Below are 24,299 nucleotides of genomic sequence, written 5' to 3'. Positions count from 1 at the left end.
AAGATATAACATTGGCCTGTGCCTTTTTGTTCTTTTTATCACTTTGGGCTACTGGTCCTGGGTCACGCTGCTGTGAAAAAGGTACTCTGATGTCCATTTATGGGGAGGGTCTTTGTTAATAAGCCCACTCGCTCAACAACTATCACCACCATCACCCCATCCAATCTGATTCACAAGAGAAGACTTACCTGCATGGGTCTGTCAATACGTCGCCGCAAAGCTCGCATCCAATGGGCCCGGCCTGAGTAAAAGCACATGTGTGGTGGGAGGAACGGGATCTTTTTCCCCAGTTCTTTGTTGACCAGAGCGAGCTCGCCATTAAACAGCATGTAGATGTCCACTGTTTTCTTATCAAAGGTGCGTTTGATGGCCTGGGAGACAAAAAGAGAGTGGGAGGTGCCTTGCAGGCTGAGAAAGAGAGTGCCATCTTCCTTTTCTGAAGTGGGTTCCCCACTTCTCCCAAGAACCTCCTCTCCACTGCTTCCCAGGCATTTGGAAGAAAAGCAACCCAAAGATCTAACAGTTGGCTCATATAGTGCCTACTGGGCTAAGGGATGCTAGCATTTTTCTAAGATGAGCCTGATGATCGTCCTCAAAGATGTGCCCGAAGACCACAGAGTTACTGAGGCTACCATGGAGGCAAGTGTGGAGACCTCACACAGGGGCGGATGCTGCTTCCTCTCAACTGATTGATCAGGTTGAACCCAGCCTTGGAGGCAGCAGTTGCCTTGGCCGTACCTCTCGTGCAGACAAATGCTGGAAGATGTCCTGGATCTCCACCCCACGCTCAGCATTTTGCACTGTCTCGAAAGCTGAAGCCATCAAGTTCTGGGTCATCACCTCCAAGTCTTTGACACCAGCACGGAAGCTGTGGTCCCCATGGAATGCACAGAAAGAGAAGAGAATGTGGTCTGGAAGACAATGCCATGGAGCCCCCCTCCCAGTTGTTGCACCCCCAACGGGGTCAATAAATAGCCCATTTCTTTCTCCACATCTTGTGGGTTGGTGGTGATCCATGTGACATTTGCTGTCTGTCCATGGAGTGATTCCAGGGGGAAAGATATGGTTGTAGCCAATGGACACACATATGGTACCAATCCTTGGCACATTATTGTAAAATCTTGCCAGTCCCTCACATAATACATCCTAAGAAGTGCTGCTCTCTTCCTCCACGCTTACTCTTTCTACTCAACTTGTCTCAGAGTAGTTGTGGGCTGCAAAAACAACTCTGGAGGACCACCCGTGACCAGAAAAGCAAGAACTATGGAAAGACTAGTTCTCTTCCTGCTGAAGCCAACATTGCCAATCCTATTTCTAAAGGCTGGCGGAGGCATCTCTCACCGGTTGAAGTCCTCATGCCAAGAGGTGTTCTTCACATCCAGGATTCCCCCCTTCACATTCCGGAGGTTGTTGAGGAACTTATTGAAGGTCTCCTCTGTCTCAAGCAGGCTTCTGGTCATCTGGGGGCCCCGCTGGCCAGAGAAGCAAGGCAGGGGAGTCTGCTTGCCATCTTCCCAGCGGGCAAAGTGTTGCTGGCTGTCACAAACCTATTGGGCAAAGATGCCAGGGTTTGTCATCACCCTTGAAAGTCCCCACATTTCTCCCCAAGGCTGTCATATCGCCATACTGCAACAGGTCCATGGAAAGACGCCCATTAGCAAAGCCCTCTGTCCATTAGGCAACTTGGTCATTTATTTTAATTTATACTCCACTTTTCTCCCAATGGAATTCAAAGTGGCACCACATCCTAAGTAGAACTCTGATCTGAAGCAAACTTTCAGAAGAATCATAGGATCATAGAGTTGGAAGAGACCTCATGGGCCACCCAGTCCAACCCCCTGCCAATAGGCAGGAAAATCACATTCAAAGCAGTGTAATGTCAATATATATATTGTACAGGTTTAAAATCTCCATGCTGCTAGCTGTGAAGGAGTTAAGTTGTGGAACGTTATGAAGCATGCGTGGAATAGACAAGAATGATGGTGCAATAGACTAGGAGGCTGGACACTGAACTGATGAGCTGATAACAGTGGGGTATAAATATAACAGACACCATTGCTTTTTCTCTTGGCTTTTCTCCCTTGCATCTGACCATGCTAACTGTTGTGGCTCACTTTGAGCCTGAGTTTTCTGAGCCTGAGTTTCCTCAGGATGAGGAGGATGATGGGTTACAGATTTCTGAACATGTCCCTGTTGTTGAGGCAGTGTTGATTCTGAAGAAGAGATGGCATTTCTGTTTCCCAGAGTGGAATGTTGTTTTAGATGAAGACAGTGAAACTTCACAGCTGCAGGTGGAGGAGTCAACAGCTCCATCTGGGACAGTGCCTCTTGGTTCCCAGGGTGACCAGTCCCAGGATAATGAGTTATCCAGCCTTGAAGGTGATGGAGATTTAATTAGGGAGGACCGTTTGCAATTAAGGGTACGCCGAAGTGCTTGGCTTGCCAACAAATGGGAATTTTGAGGTCAACGTAATGCTTTCATGCTAGGGAAACATATTTAACAATCGGATTGAAGTCAATCCTTTGTCAGTGCAATGTTGCTTACACCCTGTTAACTTCTCTGGAATTACCTCAGCTTTTGGGGAAAGCTTTTAGCTCTTTGGAGCTTTGGTTTTGATCTTGGTTTTTGGGGACCTTGTCATGCTGCCAAGGATTCTTGTTTAACCAATACTAAAGGATTATACTTAATGTTATTTGCCTTTGGATCTTTGATACTTTGCCTTTGCATTTAAGACTCTGTTTTGGCTATTGAACTTTTGCAACTTTACTTCTATGTTTATAATTTTGCCTTTTCTTCAATAAACTACAAAACCTACAGCCTTGGTGTGTGGTGGTGTTTTGAGCAAGGTGAATCTACCCTGAGTTGCGACAGTAACGAGTAAGTGTTATTGCAATGAATGAAATGTAAATAAAGATAAGAGCCGCTACTGAAGCAGAAACAACTGTCTGAAGTCAGTTAATTGGATGATAAGAAGCAAGTTGGCCAGCAAATTGCACTGATACAACAAATGGCCATCCAGCCTCTGCTTCAAAGCCTCCAAAGGAGGATCCTCCACCACACTCCAAGGCAGAGAGTTCCACTGCTGAACAGCTCTCAAAGTTAGGAACTTCTTCCTAATATTCAGGTGGAATCTCCTTTCCTGTAGTTTGAAGCCATTGTTCTGTGTCCTAGTCTCCAGGGCAGCAGAAAGGAAGCCTGCTCGCTCCTCCCTATGACTCTCAGTCTTCTCTTCTGCAGGCTAAACATGCCCAGCTCTTTAAGCTGCTCCTCACTGGGCTTGTTCTCCAGACCCTTGATCATTGTAGTCGCCCTCCTCTGTACAAAAGAACCAGCTTGGATCTCAACCTGTTTACATTTGTAGGTTATATCAGACATGCTTTCCTGGAAACTTGAATGAGACAAACCAGGGAATGTATAGGAGTGGAGAAGGTCTGCTTGGGCGAAATGCCACCTACCTCCAGGAGGTCCTTACAGCGTTGGACAAAGGCATCAACTTGGGCAAAGATAGTGGTCTGATCCAGGACCCAGCCCCTCCCAGAAAGCCTGTTGGGGGAGCATCATGGTTAAAAGAGTTACAACTACTGTTGAAGGCTTTCATAGCCAGAATCACTGGGTTGTTGTGAGTTTTCTGGGCTGTCTGGCCATGTTCCAGAAGCATTCTCTCCTGACGTTTCACCTGCATCTATGGCAGGCATCCTCAGAGGTTGTGAGGTCTGACCTAACAACCTCTGAAGACACTTGCCATAGATGCAGGTGAAACGTCAGGAGAGAATGCTTCTGGAACATGGCCAGACAGCCCAGAAAACTCACAACAACCTAGATACAACTACCTCCCATCCTACCATGTTTAAGGCAAAAACTGCAAGTCTGTCCAGAAACTGGGGGCAAGCAGGTGATGGAGGCTGCATACGAATTAATAGATATACAGGAAATGTACAGATTTCAGAATAACAAGACAGGGTGGGGTCCAAGCTTCCTTGGAAACGACACAGACGCTGACATGCAGACAGTCGGCTCCCCCTGTTTGTCTGTATCTCCTCACACACACACAGACACAGGCACACACACACCCAACCCAGGCATCACTAGGCATGCAAGAAGCTTCTGAAGAAATCATCTAATCAAAGAGCTCTGGGAAGACGCGAGACCCTCACCCCAGGAGCAAGGCTCGAGTGCCTAATCCAGGCCCAGCCGCGCCTGCCTTCCATCAGAGCTTCTTGCATGTTAAATGTCTTTATATCTTTTATGATATTGATCCAGCCCCACTAATTTGAATTTGAAGCAGACAAGTAACACTTAGACTTAATTGTCAAGGACCAGGCACCCACTTAAACCTGACATCCCTAATCATAATGATGGATTATGTTGCATTATTTCTGAAGTACAGCTAGGAGAATCAGGGAATGGAAGATGGGGCCAGGGCTGGAATGGAGCCGGCGGAGCCAAGCCTCGGCTGCCATCGGGATCCGGAGGAAGGGCAGACAAGGGCCATAAAAAGCAGACCCACCCCATGACGACGATGCGCCTTTCCTTCCAGCTCAAATGGCCTCTGCTCATTCAAACACGGTGCCTTGGTCAAGGCCCAGATTTACAAGGAAAGCCATTTCACAAAGGACAGAATTCACCCATGCAATCTGTATAGCTGCCTTCCTGCTCAGAAACCACTAGGACTGTTGTGGGATGGAGGGGAGGAAAACTGTAATAGGAAGAATCAAAGGAAAGGAAGGAGTACCCCCCCATGTAAAGGTGATTTTAAGATAGCTGAAGGATAATGTATTGTCGAAGGCTTTCATGGCCAGAATCACTGGGTTGCTGTGAGTTTTTTGGGCTGTCTGGCCATGTTCTAGAAGCATTCTCTCCTGACGTTTCGCCCACATCTATGGCAGGCACCCTCAGAGATTGTGAGCTCTGTTGGAAACTGAGCAAGTGGGGTATATATATCTGTGGAATAATGTCCAGGGTGGGTGAAAGAACTCTTGTCTGTTTGAGGTGAGTGAGAATGTTGCAACTGGCCACCTTGATTAGCAATTAATGGCCTAGCAGTTTCCAGATCTGGCTTCTTACTGCCTGGGGGAATCCTTTGTTGGGAGGTGATTAGCTGGCCCTGATTGTTTCTTGTCTGGAATTCCCCAGTTTTTAAGTGTTGCTCTTTATTTACTGTTATGATTTTAGAGGGTTTTTTAAAATACTGGTAGCCAGATTTTGTTCATTTTCATGGGATCACCAAACGCAGTATTGCCCAGGCAAGAATCAAGGAACATGAAAGGCACTGCAGACTATTTCAACCTGAGAAGTCAGCCATAGCAGAGCACCTGATGAACCAACCTGGACACAGCATATTATTTGAGAACACAGAAATGCTGGACCACTCTCACAACCATCATGTCATACAACACAGAGATGCCATTGAAATCCACAAGAAGCAGGTGGACAGTTACAACAGAAAGGAAGAACCCATGAAAATGATCAAACAGGACAAGAAACAATCACCGCCAGGGTTGTTGTAGGCTTTTTAAAAAATATAACTGTAAATATAGAACACCACTCAAACACAGGGGAACTCCAGACAAGAAACAATCAGGGTCAGATCAACAAAGTGTTCCCCCAGGCAGTAACAAGTCACACCTAAAACTGTCAGGCCATCAAATGCTAATCAAGGTGGCCAATTGAAACATTCACACCTAACTCCAACAGACAATAGTTCTTTCTCAAACCCTGGACTTTCCACAGATATTTACATTCAGTTTTCCTAGTTTCCAACAGACCTCACAACCTCTGAGGATGCCTGCCATAGATGCAGGCGAAACGTCAGGAGAGAAAGCTTCTGGAACATGGCCATAAAGCCTGAGAAACCTACAACAACCCAGTGATTCCTGCTATGAAAGCCTTTGACAATACAATCAGGGTCAGCTCTCTCAATAAAGCCTAAGCTCTGCAAGTGCAGCATTTTTCAGAATGAAGCAGAGAGTGTTTGAGGACCAGGACATCCGTAGGGAGACCAAGGTGCTTGTTTATAAAGCTATTGTCCTCCCAACCCTGCCATACGCCTGCAAGATGTGGACTATCTACAGACATCACGTGCAACTCCTAGAACAATTCCATCAGTGTTGTCTCTGAAAAATCCTGCAAATCTCTTGGGAAGTCAAGCAGACAAACGTTAGCATGCTGGAAGTAGGAAAGACCACCAGCACTGAAGCAAAGGTCCTCTGCCACCAACAGAAAAGAGTTCTTTCTCCCACCTTGGACATTATTCTAGATATATAAACCCTATTTTCCTAGTTTCCAACAGACCTCACAACCTCTGAGGATGCTTGCCATAGATGAAGGTGAAATGTCAGGAGAGAATGCTTCTGGAACATAGCCAGACAGCCCGGAAAGCTCATAACAACCCAGATGAAAGATACTTTGAGAGGAAAAGAAACACGCGTTCTTTTCCAGCAAAATTCAAAGTCCACATGCTTTATTGACCTACCTAAAAAGCACACAACTGTACATTATGCAAGTGTTCAAAGCTTCATCAGACCATGTTGTTAAGTATGTAAGTAAAGTAAGTAAGTAAGTTGATTTAGTCCCACTATGGTCAGAAAAGATCTGGGAGTTTTTGGAAACGACACAAAAAACCTTGTGACTCATTCAACCATGCCATAACAAAGGTGTACACACCCAAAGTTTTCATTCCCAAAACTGCTTTCACAGTCCTGCTTATTGTCTCAGAAAACCCACCTTTCCCAGATCCGAGCTGAGGGAAGATAACAAAGACCCGACTCTTTGCCAAACTTGCACACACACATATGTGCATGTGCCTATATGCACATGCTGAAATCAGCTGGCTTCAGCCTCCAGGCTCGCTGGGACTGTCTGCTAGAGCAGGAAGAGCTAAAAGCCTGCTCTCATAAGAACTCAGATGGGATCTTTCAAATGGAAAGAAGCACAAATACAATTGGAGTGGCGGTGAGGCAGCCAGCGCCTGCGAGGAGGCAGGGCCATGACGGAGAAGGAAAGCCCTTCCTCGGCACACCGATCCCCATGAGAAAACCACAAATCCGCTTCAGTTTTCTATTCTTCTTTGTGAGGGATCATCAACACAATGACCATGTGTAGAGTCACATAACAACTGCTGGAATTTTCAATTAAAGTGGGGATGGGGGAAATAGGCAGGTTGTTCGTAGGCAACATGCGGTCATTTTTTTTCCTTTGGCCTTCATCACATTGAGGCAGGGAAGTGTCTGGCAGAGAAAAGCTCAGTCTTACTCTTTTTTGTAATGAAACGGATATTTTCCCTACCTTCATCACACTGTTAAATGCCTCAGTTTTCTTTCTGTATTCTTTCACTGCAGTTGCCTTCACACTGCAGAGATTTGGCCCCACATTTCATCCCTTTCCCTGCTCATTGTTGAAAAAAAATCTCCTCTGTCCAAAAAGAGCCCCCAGTTGCGCAATGTGCCGGCAGGACTGCTGACCAAAAGGTCGGTGGTTCGAATCCAGGGAGCAGGGTGAGCTCCCGTCTGTCAGCTCCAGCTTCTCATGCGAGGACATGAAAGAAGCCTCCCATAGGATGGCAAAACATCCAGGCGTCCCCTGGGCAACATCCTTGCAGATGGCCAGTTCTCTCACACCAGAAGCGACTTGAAGTTTCTCAAGTCACTCCTGACACAAAAAAAAGTCTGTCCAAACACTACATGCTGTCAAAGGAAGGAAACTGAGAGCAACTAATGCCATCACACTACAGATTTGGCAAAACATCCGGATCATTTCAAATAATCAATTTCCATGCCACCTCCAGAACCGTTGGAAAAGAATGCTGGCTCCCACGCTTAAAATATGCAAAGAATGCTGTACCCTACACTTGAAACAAAACTAATGTGATGAGCACAATGAGTTACCAGATTTAAATGTAGGGCTCAGTGGAATTTAACTAATGTGATGAAGTGCTAAGTCACAGATAACCCTGGTAGCAATTCTACCAGGAATTTCACACCCATGATGGTCACTGTAGATCCAGGAGAAGCCCCTTTTCCCAACTAGATGTGATGCCCATCACTTTGGTGTTGCTACCTGTTGGAAACAACGGCCTTACCTTGTCCAAAAATGCCATATAACATGATCCAATTGCTCACACATTCTCTAGGAATCTTCTGGATCCCCTTGTGGCCATTTGCCCATCTGGATTAAAGGATCCAGGCATGTTGTTGTACAGCACTGGTTCTCAAGCAGTGGGTCCCCAGGTGTTTTGGCCTACTACTCCAAGAAATCAAGTTTACCAGCTTTTAGGATTTCTGGGAGTTGAAGGCCAAAACATCTGGGGACCAACAGCTTGAGAACCACTGTCGTACAGGGAGAAATCCACTCCTATGTTACAGCAGCTCCACTGGCGGCCAGTCTGCTTCTGGGTTAAATGCAAAGTGCTGGCAATTACCTTTAAAGCCCTAAATGGCTCAGGTCCAGGCTACTTGACTGATCGCTTCTGCTCTTACAAATCAGTTTGGGCACTGCGGTCAATGGAGAAGGCCCTACTCAGTCCTATACCATCTCAAGTATGGCTGGTGGGAACGAGAGAGAGGATCTTCTCCGTGGTGGCCCCCACCTCTGGAACTCCCTCCCTAAAGAAATAAAGCTGGCCCTTTTCCTCCTCTCCTTCAAAAACCAAGGGAATACGTATTATTGCTCACTAGAATACGGAGAGGAGGAGGATTAGACAATGAGAGACCACAACCGGCCCTCTGGTTGAGAACTATTTCATATCTGGGCTCTGCTAGTCCATGTCAGCCGGTCACTGGCCACACAACCAACCCACACAACGTTGTGAACGATAGTTGGCTTCTGTAAATCAATGTGGATGTTTTAGGTTCAGATTTTATGTCATTATATCATTTTTCTTTGATTACATTTGGTTTAATCTAATGTTGTTAGCTTCTAATGTTGCTTTCATATGCGGGGTTTTTCTGGGATTATTATGTCAGTACTTGTTTGTTCTATGGAGGCATTGAATGTTTGCCGTTGTATGATGGAATCCACCCTGAGTCCCACTGGGGAGATAGGGTGGAATATAAATAAAGTATAATTCTTATTGGAGTCCCCGGTAGCGCAGTGGGTTAAACCACTGAGCTGTTGAACTTGTTGACCGAAAAGTTGCAGGTTCAAATCCAGGGAGCGGGGTGAGCTCCCGCTGTCAGCCCCAGCTTCTGCTAACCTAGCAGTTCGAAAACATGCAAATGTGAGTAGATCAATAGATACTACTCCGTTGGAAAAGTAACAGCGTTCCATGCAGTCATGCCAGCCACATGACCTTGGAGTTGTCTACAGACAACACCGGCTCTTCGGCTTATAAATGGAGATGAGCACCAACCCCCAGAGTCGGACACAACTGGACTATGTCCTTTACCTTTACTTATTATTATTATTATTATTATTATTAGAAACACAACAAGATTAGTACACAGGAAACAAGATCACTATGCTGTTGTATTGGATCACACATCAGACACTTCCCAAGTCTCTAGGACTGTGTGATGTATCGGCAAACAATGCGTACAGATCCCAGTAAGATGGCCTTTTGCAGCTGACAGATGGTAATTTTATCAGTGCTGATTGTGTTTAAGTGCAGGCCAAGGTCTTTAGGCACTGCACCCAGTGTGCCGATCACCACTGGGACCACCTTGACTGGCTTGTGCCAGAGTCTTTGGATTTTGATCTTTAAATCCTTGTACCATGTCAGCTTTTCCAGTTGTTTCTCTTCAATCCTACTGTTGCCTGGGATTGTAACATCGACGATCGTACTTGGTTTTTTAACATAATCGTGAGGTCAGGAGTCTTATGCTCCAAAACTCTGTCAGAATAATAATAATAATAATAATAATAATAATAATAATAATTTATTTGCCATGTGGAATATGGCACTGGGCTAGATGGCTCGGTAGTTCTCATTCATCATAATTCAGTTTCTCAAGTCACCCCTGATATGGAAAAAAAAAATCATAATTCAGTTTTGAATTATCCTATGTCAATTCCCAACTACATCCTGGCAAAGCTCCTTTTCTGGGAAGACCACTCCATACCCACAATCCTCTGGGCAGCAAGGAAGCTGTCATCCACAAAGATCTCCTTTTCCAAACCCTGCTCCCAACACATCCTTGGTCTCTTACTTGTTGTGCATGTAGGCTGCATGCTGGTAGCTATCTTTCCATGATGACATGCAGGAGATACATCCGTGAAGCGTCTGCCGGGCGGAGTTGATATAACCCTCAAACAACCGGTCCAGGGAGATGTCCTTGCAGCACATCTGGATTATTTTGTTGCTCATCTAAAGCAGAAGAGACACTGCTTGAGGACCCTCCTCCTTGCCAGCTTTTAGCTCAGCCAAACAAAGAGAAGCCACCAAATGTTTGAGACTGCCTTATCTTGCCAGACAGTAAGGCAGTCCCACAAATTTTACTGCCTGAAGCAAAGCGGCGCATCCTATGCCCACTCCAATCATAATGCCTATTAGCCAAAGCAGGCCAGGTTCTTTTGGCACCTGAGGCTGCAAATGGCCCAAACATCTCATCTGGCGATACAAATAATTAAAAAGAAATAATGGACCATTTGCTCCATTTTCATGACACTCCAATCAGCTGCTTCAAATAGCAATCTCTCCACGGCCAATAGCAAGGCCGGCTCTGCCAAATTCTCCCACATGGAATTGATGATAATGACTGCGGTCTAAACATTCCATATTCCGAGGATAGTGGGATCGGATTATGAGGAGAGGCCTTTCGGTTACGGCACCCTGGCCCAGAATGCATTCCCCAGACAGGCTTGGCTGGCCTCCATCACTGGATTTTGCAACTGGTTGCCCTTCTAGTTACCTGCCTCTGCTGATGTGGAATGACCCAAGACAGCTTTGGCTGGGGTAATTTTTTACTGACTCTTTTCCACACTTTCTTGGTATTTTAAAGCAACTTTTTTGTAGTTTTTTTCCTGACAGAAAAAGGTGTTTGGAAATGTTTGTGTGAGAAATAGAAAGAAGCAGAGTGGGGTTGTGAAGAGAGAAGCGGCACCGGCACCTTTCGGAAAAGAGCTGTGACTTTTTCCCGGCTGTTATAGTACGGAGAGTTGACCCACACGATACGGACGAGGCTGATGAGGTGAGGCAGCTTCTCGGGGATATCTTTGGGCCTCAGCGTAGCAAGCTCTTGGAACGGTTCTTTCAGGATGGAGAGGAACTGGAGGTTGGACATGGCTTGCTCTGAACCATCCTGCAAAAGGAAAGCCAAACAAGCAATCAGTGCAACCCAGGGCCAAAACCATTCCCAAAAGCTCAGTGGTACAGCTTTTTGGTCCCATCAGAAGCCCAGAGAATCCTGAACGAGACCAAACCAGGCCCACTTGCTCGGAGTATCTCTACTTCCACACCTGATGTGCCCACCTGTATTTGTTTGGCAAGTCGCTGGAACGGAGCCACGTAGGAAGACTTGGTCAGACTCAAAATGGATTCAATGTGCTTCACCCCTTCTTGGTAGAGCTGCTTGCTGATTTCGGAGAGATCGGTGCAGCGGTTCCTCCAGAACTCAATCTCCTCCAGCGGGCCCGAGCTCTCCCTGCTCTCCACGGCTTCTTGGGCCCTCAACACTTCCTTGATCTGGCGAGTCCAGTGTATCATTGAGGCTGGAAAAAGGTGGATCCGTTAATGGGAAATCTACCCAGGCCTTTCCTTGCTGAGGCACTTGAGCAAACCCTCAGTGTTAAAGGCCCCGGCCAGATCTAAGAGTAAAAGGCCTTCCCATTACATGATTTTTGTTCCTGAGTTATAAATGTCATTTCCTAATTGGGTCTATCATAAAAACATGGGAAATGTTTATTAAACTGCAAAAACTTTGTTTTTGTGGAAAGGACATCATCCTGCAGCACATTTTGCTATAGTTTTTCAGTGAATATCTCATAGAGTCTCCGAAGTTTCTGGAGTAAAATGACAACTCCCACTCAGTTAAATAGGAAATAACACTGGGTTGTTGTAGGTTTTTTGGGCTATATAGCCATGTTCTAGAGGCATTCTCTCCTGATATTTCACCTGCATCTATGACAAGCATCCTCAGAGGTTGTGAGGTCTGAGACCTCACAACATCTGAGGATGCTTGCCATAGATGCAGGTGAAACGTCAGGAGAGAATGCCTCTAGAACATGGACAGATAGTCCAAAAAGCCTACAGCAACCCAGTGATTCCAGCCATGAAAGCCTTCAGAAATAACACTTTCTGTTCATTTTCATCCCTCGACTGCACAAGTTTCCTGCGTGATCAAGTCTCCAGAACTCAATGAGTAGCTAGACTACAAATAGGATTAGAATGAGGGACTCCCCCCCGTCCCCTGCCCCAATCCCAGAAAAGGCTTTGGTTTTACTGTTCCTTCTTGCCACTATCCCTCCCCCTTTGAAGATGGAACAATAGAATTCTGTCAAGTAACTTTCTTTGTATTTGTATTGCCCTGGGCTTGGTCATGCAGCCATCCTCCATTGTTCCTTCTGCCTTTTACTTCCTTCCAGTGAAGACGCTTTTTGCCTCTCTCTAGGCAAAATGTAGTTGCATGGATATTTTTGATTTTTTATCCTTTTATCTTTTTTAGAAGATGAGACTCAGAAAGCTATATAGCTTCAAGACCTTTTCTATCTAGATTGTATTTCTTTTTCTTCAATAAATATTTTTGAACCCAAAATTCTGACTCTGCAATTCTGTGCCATCTGATGAATGGAAGCTTATTCTGGCTCACCACACGTACGTTTCTGCTGGTTATGAACTTTGCTTCTGGTACTCTATTATATTTATGGTGGAATCACCCCAACTGAGGGTTATTTTGAGCCTAACGGCTCAGATTCCCCAACACTTTCATCAAATAAGGAACACATTTTTTGTTACCTAGTGTTATATTAGAAGAAAGAAACTAGTGCCAGGATGGACAACCTGAAGTTCTCATCCCTCATTCCTACCTCTGTTGGCTAGGGTTGATGGGATGTGCTTCCAAGAACATCTTGGATGGCAAATGAGGTATTTCCCATCTGAGACTTGAGGTTGTTCAGTTATGTTATGGCTTACACCAGGCCACTTCTCAGTTTGCTAACCCACATTGTTGATTTGTTCCATTTCCTACATTAAAAAAAAGAATCCACCCTGCTGGCCAACATGTTGGCATGAAAGAGAAGGCAATGCCAACTCTGGATCCTGAGTGACACCTTCAAAGGAAAGGGGGAACAAAGCGCATTTGAGAGTGGACCTGCGGCCACGTCCACATGATCACAGGCTTCCATTCTGCAACCCTTCGTTTGCATCAGCTCCTGTAATGTTTTACAAAAAGGCTGAAACTCAGGAGGGGCCTGGAGCAAGTTCCCCCAGCTCTTTGTACTGCCTGTCTGCGTGACTCCAAATGGAGTCGGGGTTGCTCCACCTCCTTCAAGACAGCCTGCTAGAGGAAAGGTCTATTCCCTCTCTGGAAATTACAAAAGATTTTTGGAATATTGTCATGCCTGAACCAAAGACAGACATCCTGAGGGAGGAAAGCCGAGAAATTTACTCGCGCAAAAAAATAAAAAAGAGATAAGTGTGACCCGAGCAGAAATAAAGCATGTCCTTTGGGGAGGGGGAAACATCCCTCCAAGAGGACCTGGTGCCATTTGCTTTTGTTCCACGTGAACGCACACTGTTTTGAGCATCGATGCTTTTATGTCTCGGCACCGTGTTGCTCTCCTGTACAACAGCAGCGTGGAACACAGCAAGTTCTTTGTCCTAAGCATTCGATATGCGAGGCAGTGCCGCTTGCCAAAATGCACTGTCATCCCTGCTCTTTAATATGGAACTGGTGCAGAAATTGTCTTCTACTTTGCGGTCTGTTCTCCAAGAGAACCTAAATGCATCAAGTCCAAGTGCATTGTGGGGAGAAGCCAAAGGAAGGAGGCACACCATGGCTGAGCCGCAAGGGATGGAGGGGCTCTCCTAAGGCTTCGGAAAAAGAGAGACCCCCCAAACATTGCCAGGTAAACAAGAGCCTTCCTTAAAGCAGAACGCACCCCGGCTCCATCTGCAGAGAAAGTGTGGGGCGAAGGGAGCTGGCCAAGTTTGCTGCCTCCCCCTGCTCTCCGAATGGAAGCAGCTAATAGCTCCAGAGCAGCCACCTCGGAAGAGTTAGTATCGCAGCGTGGAAGCGGCAGTCTCTGTGCCAAATTACAGGGGTAAGACAATCAGGCAGCCCAGGGATTAGAATAGCCAAGTATCTCTAAGTGCTTGATAACAGCTGAGGTTTTAGTCACACAAGAGACGACCCTGAGGTAGCCAATTGGATGCTTAACCCAAGCATGCATTGCCATGCAAAACATCCAGGCATGGGAAGATTTTAATGCGCACAGCACAGGCTGGGCGCTGCCAAGCACACAGGCCTCTCATTATGGGACAATCATGTGAATTTCAAATCCTCCATCTGTGTGCGGCAGTGGGGGATTTTCTCCAGAACGCTTCCCAACTTTGAAAAGGGGCTCATTCCACTTCAGTTTCCTTACATTCCCCTACTCCAACTATAATATCATGCAGGAGTTGCGCCAGATATGACTCCTGTGCGCTCGCCTGCTTTTCGTCGTTGTTGTTTTTGAACCTCCAAAACTAATGGAAGGGGCGATAAGAACTCTCTGGGGTCTGGTTCTCTCACCCCACATTTGCACAAGGCCCGGCCATGCTGAAGAGCTCTTGCATTCAGGCCAGAAAACGAGTCAATTAATACCTGTTGTTACTAAAAGCCTTTTTTATTTTCCCTCATTGTTACAGCCAACCGTAATAGCCATTTATTTTAACGCCACAAGCAATGCAGAATGAACAAGGAGCCAGTACTTCCAGACCCCAGAAGAAAATCAACACACAATGGCTTTGGCACCTTTCCGCACCGTACGATAGCAAAGGTGTGTTTGCGGTCGTGTGTACATCTGTGCTGTGCAAAACTGCAGCCAGGCCCCAATCCCCGAAGCATATAATTCTAATGATGAATCAGACTGAATTGCCTCCCCACAACGCACACACACTAGTTGTATCTACTCAGAGACATTTCCTGGGTATGAATTCAAAACATAACGTGCAAGACTTCTCCCAGACAGCCAGGCTGTCGCGGAGGATGGGCACTCCAGCCCCAGCTTGCTCTCTCGGTGAGCTCCTGCTGCCATTTGCATTAGGAAGAAAAGGACAAAATAACCCCCTCCGTGAGTCACACCTTTGCGGGGTTTGGTTTTATCATTCCTAATAGAGACACGCGCACTGCATAATTCAGTCAACATCTTTTCCCACTTGTCCGTCACGAGACGTTCAATTGAATTTGTGCAGGGCGGAACAAATGTGCGGCTGCTCCCGATCTGACTGGTGATGCCTCTCCTCAACATTTCTTGCCCGCAGGGCAGTAACGCAACCGGAGGCCCCTGGGATGCCAGGGAGGGAAATGGGAACAAGGACACAATGCCACACCAGGCAGGGTCCCCAAGGGACAAAGCAAGCAGAGTGGCACTGGGCCTGCGTCCTTAAACAAGGGGGAATCTCGTGCAGGGCTGTTTTGTGTGCATCTCGGACTATCTCTGTGCATGTGCTAAACCCTCCATCTCACTTGCTACTTTCCTCCAATTTGGCCCACTGCTTTCTGTGGGCAGTCATCTTATATGCCATCTTATCTGCGGGTGTCATCTTATATGCCGGGAGTTGTCTTATAGAACGGGTGCTGAAACTTCCAATCCCAATTGGAGAATCTGTGGTGGGGGGAGCTCAAAAATGGCAGTGGCCACGTCCCTGCCATATGCAGCAACTGTATAAAAGCATTAAGGACGACGCTGTAAGAGTACGGTAGAAGAAAATCAATTCATCAAGATTCGTGGACTCAATGTGGTCCCGATGGTGAGGTGAAGGGGCGCCTCACCAAGAAGTTGTAAAGTGAAGGGCGGAGCAAGATGCAGGTGTCCAGGGCGCCCGGGGTATGGAAAAAAGAGATAGAGTGGCTCTGGGCCCAGAAAAACACACCTCTTTTACCTGTCTGGCACGCCCTTGTATCCTATTACCGTCCCTCCTACTCTGCCTCTCAGATCTCACTCCTGAAGACTGCAGTGAAGCAGTGCAGGTGCACATGTGTGAGATCTGAGAGGCAGAGAAGGAGGGACAGTAATAGGAAAATTACCATACTGAAATCAAATCTGATGCTTTTAAAAAAAATTATTTGGTGTGTGTTGGAAGAAGGGTAGTCTTATACAGCGAGTATATCCCAAACTCTATATTTTAACTGGAAAAGTTGGGGGTCGTCTTATATGCCCAGTCATCTTATATGCCGGAAAATACGGTACTTACTTAGGCGATCCCTCGTAGTCTGAGGATGATGCTCCTCCAAGTGATGTGTCTTGGCAGTGGGTCCGTAGGTGACTGTGGAGCTCTATTCTCGACCTTCATGTTCTTCCTCAGTGAAAGCATTGACTTCCAGGTGGAAGGTGGTCCCAGCTTGGGTTGGCTTGATGCACCTTCCTCTTGGCACGTTTCTCTCTTTCGCCCTGCATTCGTGCCTCTTCAAATTCTACAGCACTGCTGGTCACAGCTGACCTCCAGCTAGAGCACTCAAGGGCCAGGGCTTCCCAGTTCTCAGTGTCTATACCATAGTTTTTAAGGTTCATTTTAAGCCCATATTTGAATCTCTTTTCCTGTCCACCAATGTTCCATTTTCCATTCTTGAGTTCGGAGTAGAGTAGCTAGTGATCAGGCATTCAGACAATGTGGCCAGTCCAGCGGAGTTGATGGCAGAGAACCATCGCTTCAATTCTGGTGGTCTTTGCTTCTTCCACTCTGATATTTGTCCGTTTGTCTTCCCAAGAGATTTGCAGGATTTTAAAGAGGCAACACTGATGGAATCATTCCAGGAGTTGCATGTGATGTCTGTAGATAGTCCACGTTTTGCAGGCATAGAGCAGGGTTGGGAGGGGAATAGCTTTATAAACAAGCACCTTGGTCTCCATACAGATGTCCCGGTCTCCAAACACTCTCTGCTTCATTTGGAAAAATGCTGCACTCGCACAGCTCAGGAGGTGTTGTATTTCAGTGTCAATGTTGACTGTTATGGAGAGGTGGCTGCCAAGGGAGGGGAAACGGTCAACATTTTCTAATGTTACACCATTAAGCTGTATTTCTGGCATTGCAGACAGATTGGCTGGTGCCTGCTGGAAGAGCACTTTGGTTTTTTCAATGTTCAATGACAGGCTGAGCTTCTCGTATGTTTCTGCAAAGGTGTTTAGAGTAGTCTTCTTCTGAATGCGCACAGACGATGTTGTCATCCGCCAAACACAGTAGAATTAGCCAGGCACGAATCAAGCTGTTTAACAGCTCTAGCTGTCGGGGAGATCTTTCTAATGTTTAGGTGGAATCTGTTTTTCTGCAGCTTGAATCCATTGCTCTGCATCCTAATCTCTAGGATGGAAGAAAGCAAACCTGCCCGCTCCTCAATGTGATATCCCTTCAAATATTTAACCATAGCTATCATGTCTGCTCTCAGTCTTTTCTCAACGAAACATCCACAGCTCCCTAAGCCACCCCTCAGAGAGCTTGGCTTCCAAACCTTTGGTTATTTTGGTTGCCCTTCTCTGGTCACTTTCCAGCTTGTCCAACTCCTTCTTGAATTGCTTTTCCCAGAAATTGACAAATTTTATTCCAGGTGAGGTCTGACCAAAGCAGAACAGAATGGGACTACGACTTCCCTCAGTCTACACTCTATATTTTTAATCGATGCAGCCCAAAACTGTATTAAGGAGCCCCCGGTGGTGCAATGGTTAGAACCACTGAGCTGCTGAACTTGCTAACTAGAAGATCGCTGGTTCGAATCCGGGGTGAGCTCCTGCTGTTAGGTCTAGCTTCTGCCAACCTAGCAGTTTGAAAACATGCAAATGTGAGTAGATCAATAGGTACAGCTCTGGCGGGAAGGTAACAGTGCTTCATGCAGTTATGCCAGCCACATGACCTTGGAGGTGTCATAGAATCATAGAATCAAAGAGTTGGAAGAGACCTCATGGGCCATCCAGTCCAACCCCCTTCCAAGAAGCAGGAATATTGCATTCAAATCACCCCTGAAAGATGACCATCCAGCCTCTGTTTAAAAGCTTCCAAAGAAGGAGCCTCCACCACACTCCGGGGCAGAGAGTTCCACTGCTGAACGGCTCTTACAGTCAGGAAGTTCTTCCTCATGTTCAGATGGAATCTCCTTTCTTGTAGTTTGAAGCCATTGTTCCTTGTCCTAATCTCCATGGAAGCAGAAAACAAGCTTGCTCCCTCCTCCCTGTGGCTTCCTATCACATATTTATACATGGCTATCATATCTCCTCTCAGCCTTCTCTTCTTCAGGCTAAACATGCCCAGCTCCTTAAGCCGCTCCCCATAGGGCTTGTTCTCCAGACCCCTGATCATTTTAGTCACCCTCCTCTGGAAACATTCCAGCTTGTGAATATCTCTCTTAAATGGTGGTGCCCAGAATTGGACACAATATTCCAGTTGTGTGTCTATGGACAATGCCGGCTCTTCGTCTTAGAAATGGAGATGAGTACCAACCCCCAGAGTCGGACATGACAGGACTTAATGTCAGGGGAATACCTTTACCTTTACTAAAATTGCATTGGTTTTTCTGGCTCACTCCTCGCTTTGCACATGATGTACTCGGACCTGTATCAGAAGACATGGGTGTGCTGCCATAAAGGCTGGTTGGAGGCACACATCTGGGACTGCATCAATGCCTGGTTGCTTCCATTCAGGGCTCTTGGCTTGCAGGCCCCTGGGATGTCCCATTCTGCCTTCCACCGGAGGGAATCTGATGGGCTCCACCAGGCGTTTCACCCTGCCCTGCATGCTCGAAATACAGGCAGAGGTTAAAAGAAGATGGGAGCCAGGGACAAAATGAGAAAATGGCTTTCTCTGTCTACGAGGCTCCTGCCCGGAGGCAGATGAATAGATTGGTGCAGGAAGGTTGTGCCCTTCCCCGCAGGCACAGAGCGAAGCTCTCACAAGATAAGCAAAGCAAAGGGCAGAACGGGTCTCTGAAAGAATAATACCCCCAGGGCTTGGGACGCCTCACACATCGATTAAAAATAGCAAAAAAATAATAATAATGCTATAATAGGAATCTGTGGATCTTTAATATTTCCCATCCTTCCAATGCCTACCAAAGACTTCAAAAAAATAAATAAATGGGGACTTTGTGCCGGTTTTGTCATCAGAACAAAGGTGTCCTGCCAAGGTGCAACAACTCCCATGAACACTTTCATGAAGGTCTTCTCAACTGAGCTCATGGACTGCGGAGGGTCATATGAGGTAATCTGCAACGTGTGAAGGATGCCATGTACTTGAGTCTCGTGCAGCAACCATGTGGAAGAGGACCACTGCAGGTTGAGGGTTAGTGGTCAGCCTTACTAACACAAGGTCTGGCCAATTGAGAGTTTCCTGATGCAAAGAAAGACCACATTAACAGAGCTTTTCTCACAGGTCAATGCTTTTAAGGCAGCACCGGCTGCCACAAAAACACAAAGCTGTAGGTGTCCACTTTTCAAATTCTCCACAGATGAAGGAACAGCCTGAGCTATTCCTATGGCTAAACAAAGGCCCGCTGCCCTCTCACCTGTATTATTGTTCTCTGTGTTCGGAACAGAGCCACGGGCGTTGAAAGCAAGTCTGGACACGCTCCAAGCTTAGCCCCGCGGATAGCACTACACATGCTCGGAACAAAAACCACACAGCAGCTTGACTGGGTAGCCAGGGCCTGGCCTCCTGACCCCCTGCCTCCTTTTGTATTCTTGAGATTTTCCGATCTGTGTGTTTTCCCTCATTTCCTCCTCCGCCAACACCACCTCTGTGGGTTTTTTTCTCCAAAATAATAACAGCAGGATTTATAATAGACCTGAGGAGAGGAAGTGCTGGAGAGCAAGATGAAGAATGACTCACCTCTACCGTCTTATGCCTTAGTCGTTGGTCGCAAGGCAGCCGCCCAGAGATAAGGCGAGAAGGGGCACCACTGTGGGGGCATGGAGAGTGACGCATCGTGAGGGTTCATCAAACCATGCACGATGTCCAGAGAGTAGGAAGTGGTGGGCTTCCCTCACTCTTTGAGACCTACAAGAAGGCCAGGCTTCTCAATGAGAACAGCTTGGCAGCAGAGCCGGAGAAAGGCAGGAGAAAACATTTTTTCACACTCAAAGGTTTGTTGATGCAAGATGTGGTGAAAACCACTGGTTTAGAAGACTTTAAAAGAGGTAAGATAGTCCACAGGGAAAAAGAAAGAAAGGTCTAGTTTAGGACTATTCCTCTGAAGCAATGTTTCCCAACTTTCCTAATGCCGCGACCCCTTAATATCATGTTGTGGTGGCCCACCAACCATAAAGTTATTTTCGTTCACACTTCTTAACAGTAATTTTGCTACTGTTATGAATCATAATGTAAATATCTGATATGCAGGATCAGGCCCGTAGCCAGGATTTTGATTCGGCGGGTGGGGGTGGGGGCGCTCAGGATCTATCCTAGCAAACCTTTTGTATCATTATCCCAATACCCCCATGCATGATCTGGTGATCAGATCATGATATGAATAAACATGACAGTTTAAATAATGTACCAGTAAGGCCTTCTTGCAGACCACCCTGAGAATTGGGGGGGGGGGCGAAGCCCCTCAAGCACCCCCCCCCCCCCCCCCCCGGCTATGGGCTTATGTAGGATGTATTTTCATTCACTGGACCACATTTGGAACAAATACCCAATATGCCCAAATTTGATTACTGGTGGGGTTGGGGGAGATTCTTTTTGTCATTTGGGAGTTGTAGTTGCTAGGATTTATAGTTCACCTACATTCAAAGAGCACTCTGAGCTCCACCAACGATGGAACTGAACCAAACTTGGCACACAGAACTCCCGTGATCAACAGAAAATACTGGAAGGATTTGGTGGACATTGACATTGGGTTTTGGAGTTGTAGTTCACCTACATTCAGAGAGCACGGTGGACTCAAACAATGACAGATCTGGACCAAACTTGGCACGGATACTCAATATACCCAAATGTGAACACAGGGGGAGTTTGGGGAAAATAGACCTTGACATTTGGGAGTTGTGGTTGCTGGGATTTATAGTTCACCTACAATCAAAGAGCATTCTGAACCCCACCAACGATAGAATTGGACCAAACTTCCCACACAGAACTGTCATTCCTTGAAGGGACTTGCTGGCAGGAGCCTCCTTCAAGTCTCGCACGCTCTCCCTCACGCCGCCCATGCACACCACGCTGCCATGCACCGAGCACGCCTCCTCTCCCCTCCCTGCTTGGAGCCTCAGAAACAGTCCTCTCTTTGGCTGAGAGGCCAGTAATCACAACAGAAGAGGGCTTTTAGTGGGAGCATTCACTGTCTGTTACCAAAAAGGATGATAAGGACAGGTGGAGAGATCTTCAGCCTTCTCTGCCAAAAGGGTTCCTAAGACCACCAGAAATATATGTTTTCTGATGGTCTTTGGCGACCCCTCCGAAACCCCCTCGTGATCCCCCGGGGGTCCCGACTCCCAGGTTGAGAAATGCTGCTCTGGAGAAACCATGGTGGAAGAGAGACTATTGTATGATTGAGTTACTGAGGGGGAAAAGGATACCTAGATGAGAGGAACCCTTGTTCAGCCCCATGGAGTTTATGCACTTCTGCAAGGAAAAGCGAATGGGGTTGGAATACAGTTCATAACTGAGAATCCCTTATGACAAGGATCTGAATTAGTCAGTCGTCTGCTTCTGGCACTTTGGGGATTTCCTGAGTCTCTCTGAGATTTACCGGGATTTGCCTTCAAGAAATCACTCTAACCTTTCATAGGAACAGCAGGCATGGATCTTTTTAGCTGCTCAGTAATAAGGGATTATTAACAATGAGGCTCCTGATATAGCACGTGTTGAAGGGAAGAGGAGACATTTTCAGATGTATCAAAGTTTTAAAAAATAGGAATGGGGTATGCCGGAAGTGCATCTGTATCCCTGAGACTCTGACCAGGGAGGGGAGAGTAGGCATGCTCAGCACATAGCAGCATGGTGCGCATGTGCAGGTGAGGGAGAGTGTGCAAGGCTAGAGGGAGCTTGCACCAGTAAGTCCCTTGAAGGGATGGGAAGCTTGGCCCAATTCTATCATTGGCAGGGTTCACAATGCTCTTTGATTGGAGGTAAACTATAATTCCCAGCAACTACAACTCCCAAATGTCAAGGTCTATTTTCCTTAAACTCCACCACTGTTCACATTTGGGCATATTGAGTGTTCATGCCAAGTTTGGTCCAGATCTATCATTGCTTCAGTCCACAGTGCTCTCTGGATGTAGGTGAACTACAACTCCTGAAAACTCTCTCTGGATGTAGGTGAACTACAACTCCTTAAAACTCTCTCTGGATGTAGGTGAACTACCACTCCTCAAAACTCTCTCTGGATGTAAGTGAACTACAACTCCAAAACTCAAGGTCAATGCCCACCAAACCCTTCCAATATTTTCAGTTGGTCATGGGAATTCTGTGTGACAAGTTTGGTTCAATTCCATCATTGGTGGAGTTCAGAATGCTCTTTGATGGTAGGTGAACTATAAATCCCAGCAAATACACCTCCCAAATGATACAATCAATCCTCCCCAATGCCACCAGTATTCAAATTTGGGCATATTGGGTATTTGTGCCAAATATGGTTCAGTGAATGACAATGCATCCTGCATATCAGAAGTTTACATTACAATTTAGAACAGTAGCAAAATCTCAGTTATGAAGTAGCAACAAAAATAATGTTATGGTTGGGGGTCACCACAACATGTGGAACTTATTAAGGGGTCACGCCATTAGGAAGGTAGAGAAACACTGCTATAGGTAGATACCAAAATGGCAGTGCTCAATCAGCTGAATCCTAGGATGGGCAAAGAGCTCTTCAGCCACTTGGATGGAATGATCTACAAGGCCCTGAAATGTGGGGAGAGAGAATTTCTAGAGGTGGCAGCCCCTCTCTTCTGCAGATATAGCACCCCACTTCTTTCCAGGCCTCCATAAGCTGCTACCTCTCTCAACCCGTACACTTCACCCAGACAATGTGAAAATGTCTTGAAAAATTGTGAAAGCTCAAATGCTGCAGGAAGGAAAGGGGAGAGGTGGGGTCCCAATGCCACCGTTTGCTTCATTTGTACACAGCATTCTGCGTGTGGTGCAGAATTTTGATGGGGCGAGGAGCAAATTCCACCCAGAGCCAGCACGTGAGCAACGGCAAGGTGGGAGCGCTGGGAAGGGGGCCTAAGCCGCCCTTGCATTCTATTTCCTGACAGAACGCCTGCAACAGAACTAATAACCCCACAACGGGACCCTGAACACGCTCACAGCCTGACAAACCTGTTTTCCGTGATTGGGAATGATGGATGCAGCTCATATGCTGCCGGGGGTTAATTCACTTACAGCCTGAGTGCGGCTCCTCGCAGAAGCCCTTCGGTCAAGCATTATCCTCTCCCTCCGCCCTTTCCCTGTGTCGCTGATCCTGTTACCCCCTCCCCCCCCATCCTGGCCCAGGTCCCCAAAGACCCATCACTCACTCTCCAGCCGCTGGACCAGGGCTTTGTCCTTCAAGGCCACTTCCGTCTTTATCATCATGGCCTCTATTGGGACATAGAGGACCGTGCGGCCCCGCATTCTGGAACGGGTATCTGGAGAGGAACACATATGGAGAAGAGTGACAAAGCAGAAATATATCTTTCCAACAACCTGTTGTTTGGGTTGTTGTAGGTTTTTTGGGCTATATGGCCATGTTCTAGAAGCATTCTCCCCTGATGTTTCGCCTGCATCTATGGCAGGCATCCTCAGAGGTTGTGTTTACAGAAGTGTGGAAGGAAGGAAAGAAGGACGGAAGACAAGCCTTCACATACTAGGAAAAATTGTCAAAGGCTTTCATGGCCGGAATCACTGGGCTGTGAATTTTTTGGCCATGTTCCAGAAGCATTCTCTCCTGATGTTTTGCCTGCATCTATGGCAGGCATCCTCAGAGGTTGTGAGGGGAATTCCAGGTAAGAAACAATCAGGACCAGCTAATCACCCCCCCCCCCCAACAAAGGATTCTTCCAGGCAGTAAGAAGCCAAACCTTGAAACTGCTAGGCCATTAAAAGCTGGCAAGATGGCAATTTATTTATTTATTTATGTATTTTTGACATTTATATGCCGCCCTTATCACCCCAAAGGGGACTCAGAGCAGGTTACAAGCTATATATACATACAATATATTATATTATTAGAATAGTACAATATCAGTATTAAATATTACTATA

At 46.6% G+C, this 24,299-nt stretch overlaps 1 protein-coding gene across 1 annotated transcript in view; it reads right to left on the bottom strand.

Moving 5' to 3' along the window:
• The window catches only part of DNAH2 (dynein axonemal heavy chain 2), a 202,285-nt gene that overhangs the window by 154,573 nt on the left and 23,413 nt on the right, over window positions 1-24,299 (bottom strand). The window contains exons 5-12 of the mRNA XM_060779843.2: window positions 23,573-23,683; window positions 11,406-11,644; window positions 11,044-11,235; window positions 10,144-10,301; window positions 3,457-3,544; window positions 1,342-1,547; window positions 739-868; window positions 189-371 (exon numbers count right to left, since the gene is read on the bottom strand). Coding sequence (XP_060635826.2) covers window positions 189-371; window positions 739-868; window positions 1,342-1,547; window positions 3,457-3,544; window positions 10,144-10,301; window positions 11,044-11,235; window positions 11,406-11,644; window positions 23,573-23,683 — 1,307 coding nt within the window. The remainder of the gene's footprint in view (window positions 1-188; window positions 372-738; window positions 869-1,341; window positions 1,548-3,456; window positions 3,545-10,143; window positions 10,302-11,043; window positions 11,236-11,405; window positions 11,645-23,572; window positions 23,684-24,299) is intronic.

This window comes from Anolis sagrei, chromosome 6, assembly GCF_037176765.1.
Source record: "Anolis sagrei isolate rAnoSag1 chromosome 6, rAnoSag1.mat, whole genome shotgun sequence".
NCBI lineage: Eukaryota > Metazoa > Chordata > Lepidosauria > Squamata > Dactyloidae > Anolis > Anolis sagrei.
Note: the sequence above shows the minus strand (reverse complement) of the source record. Positions and strands in the feature narration are given on the sequence as shown.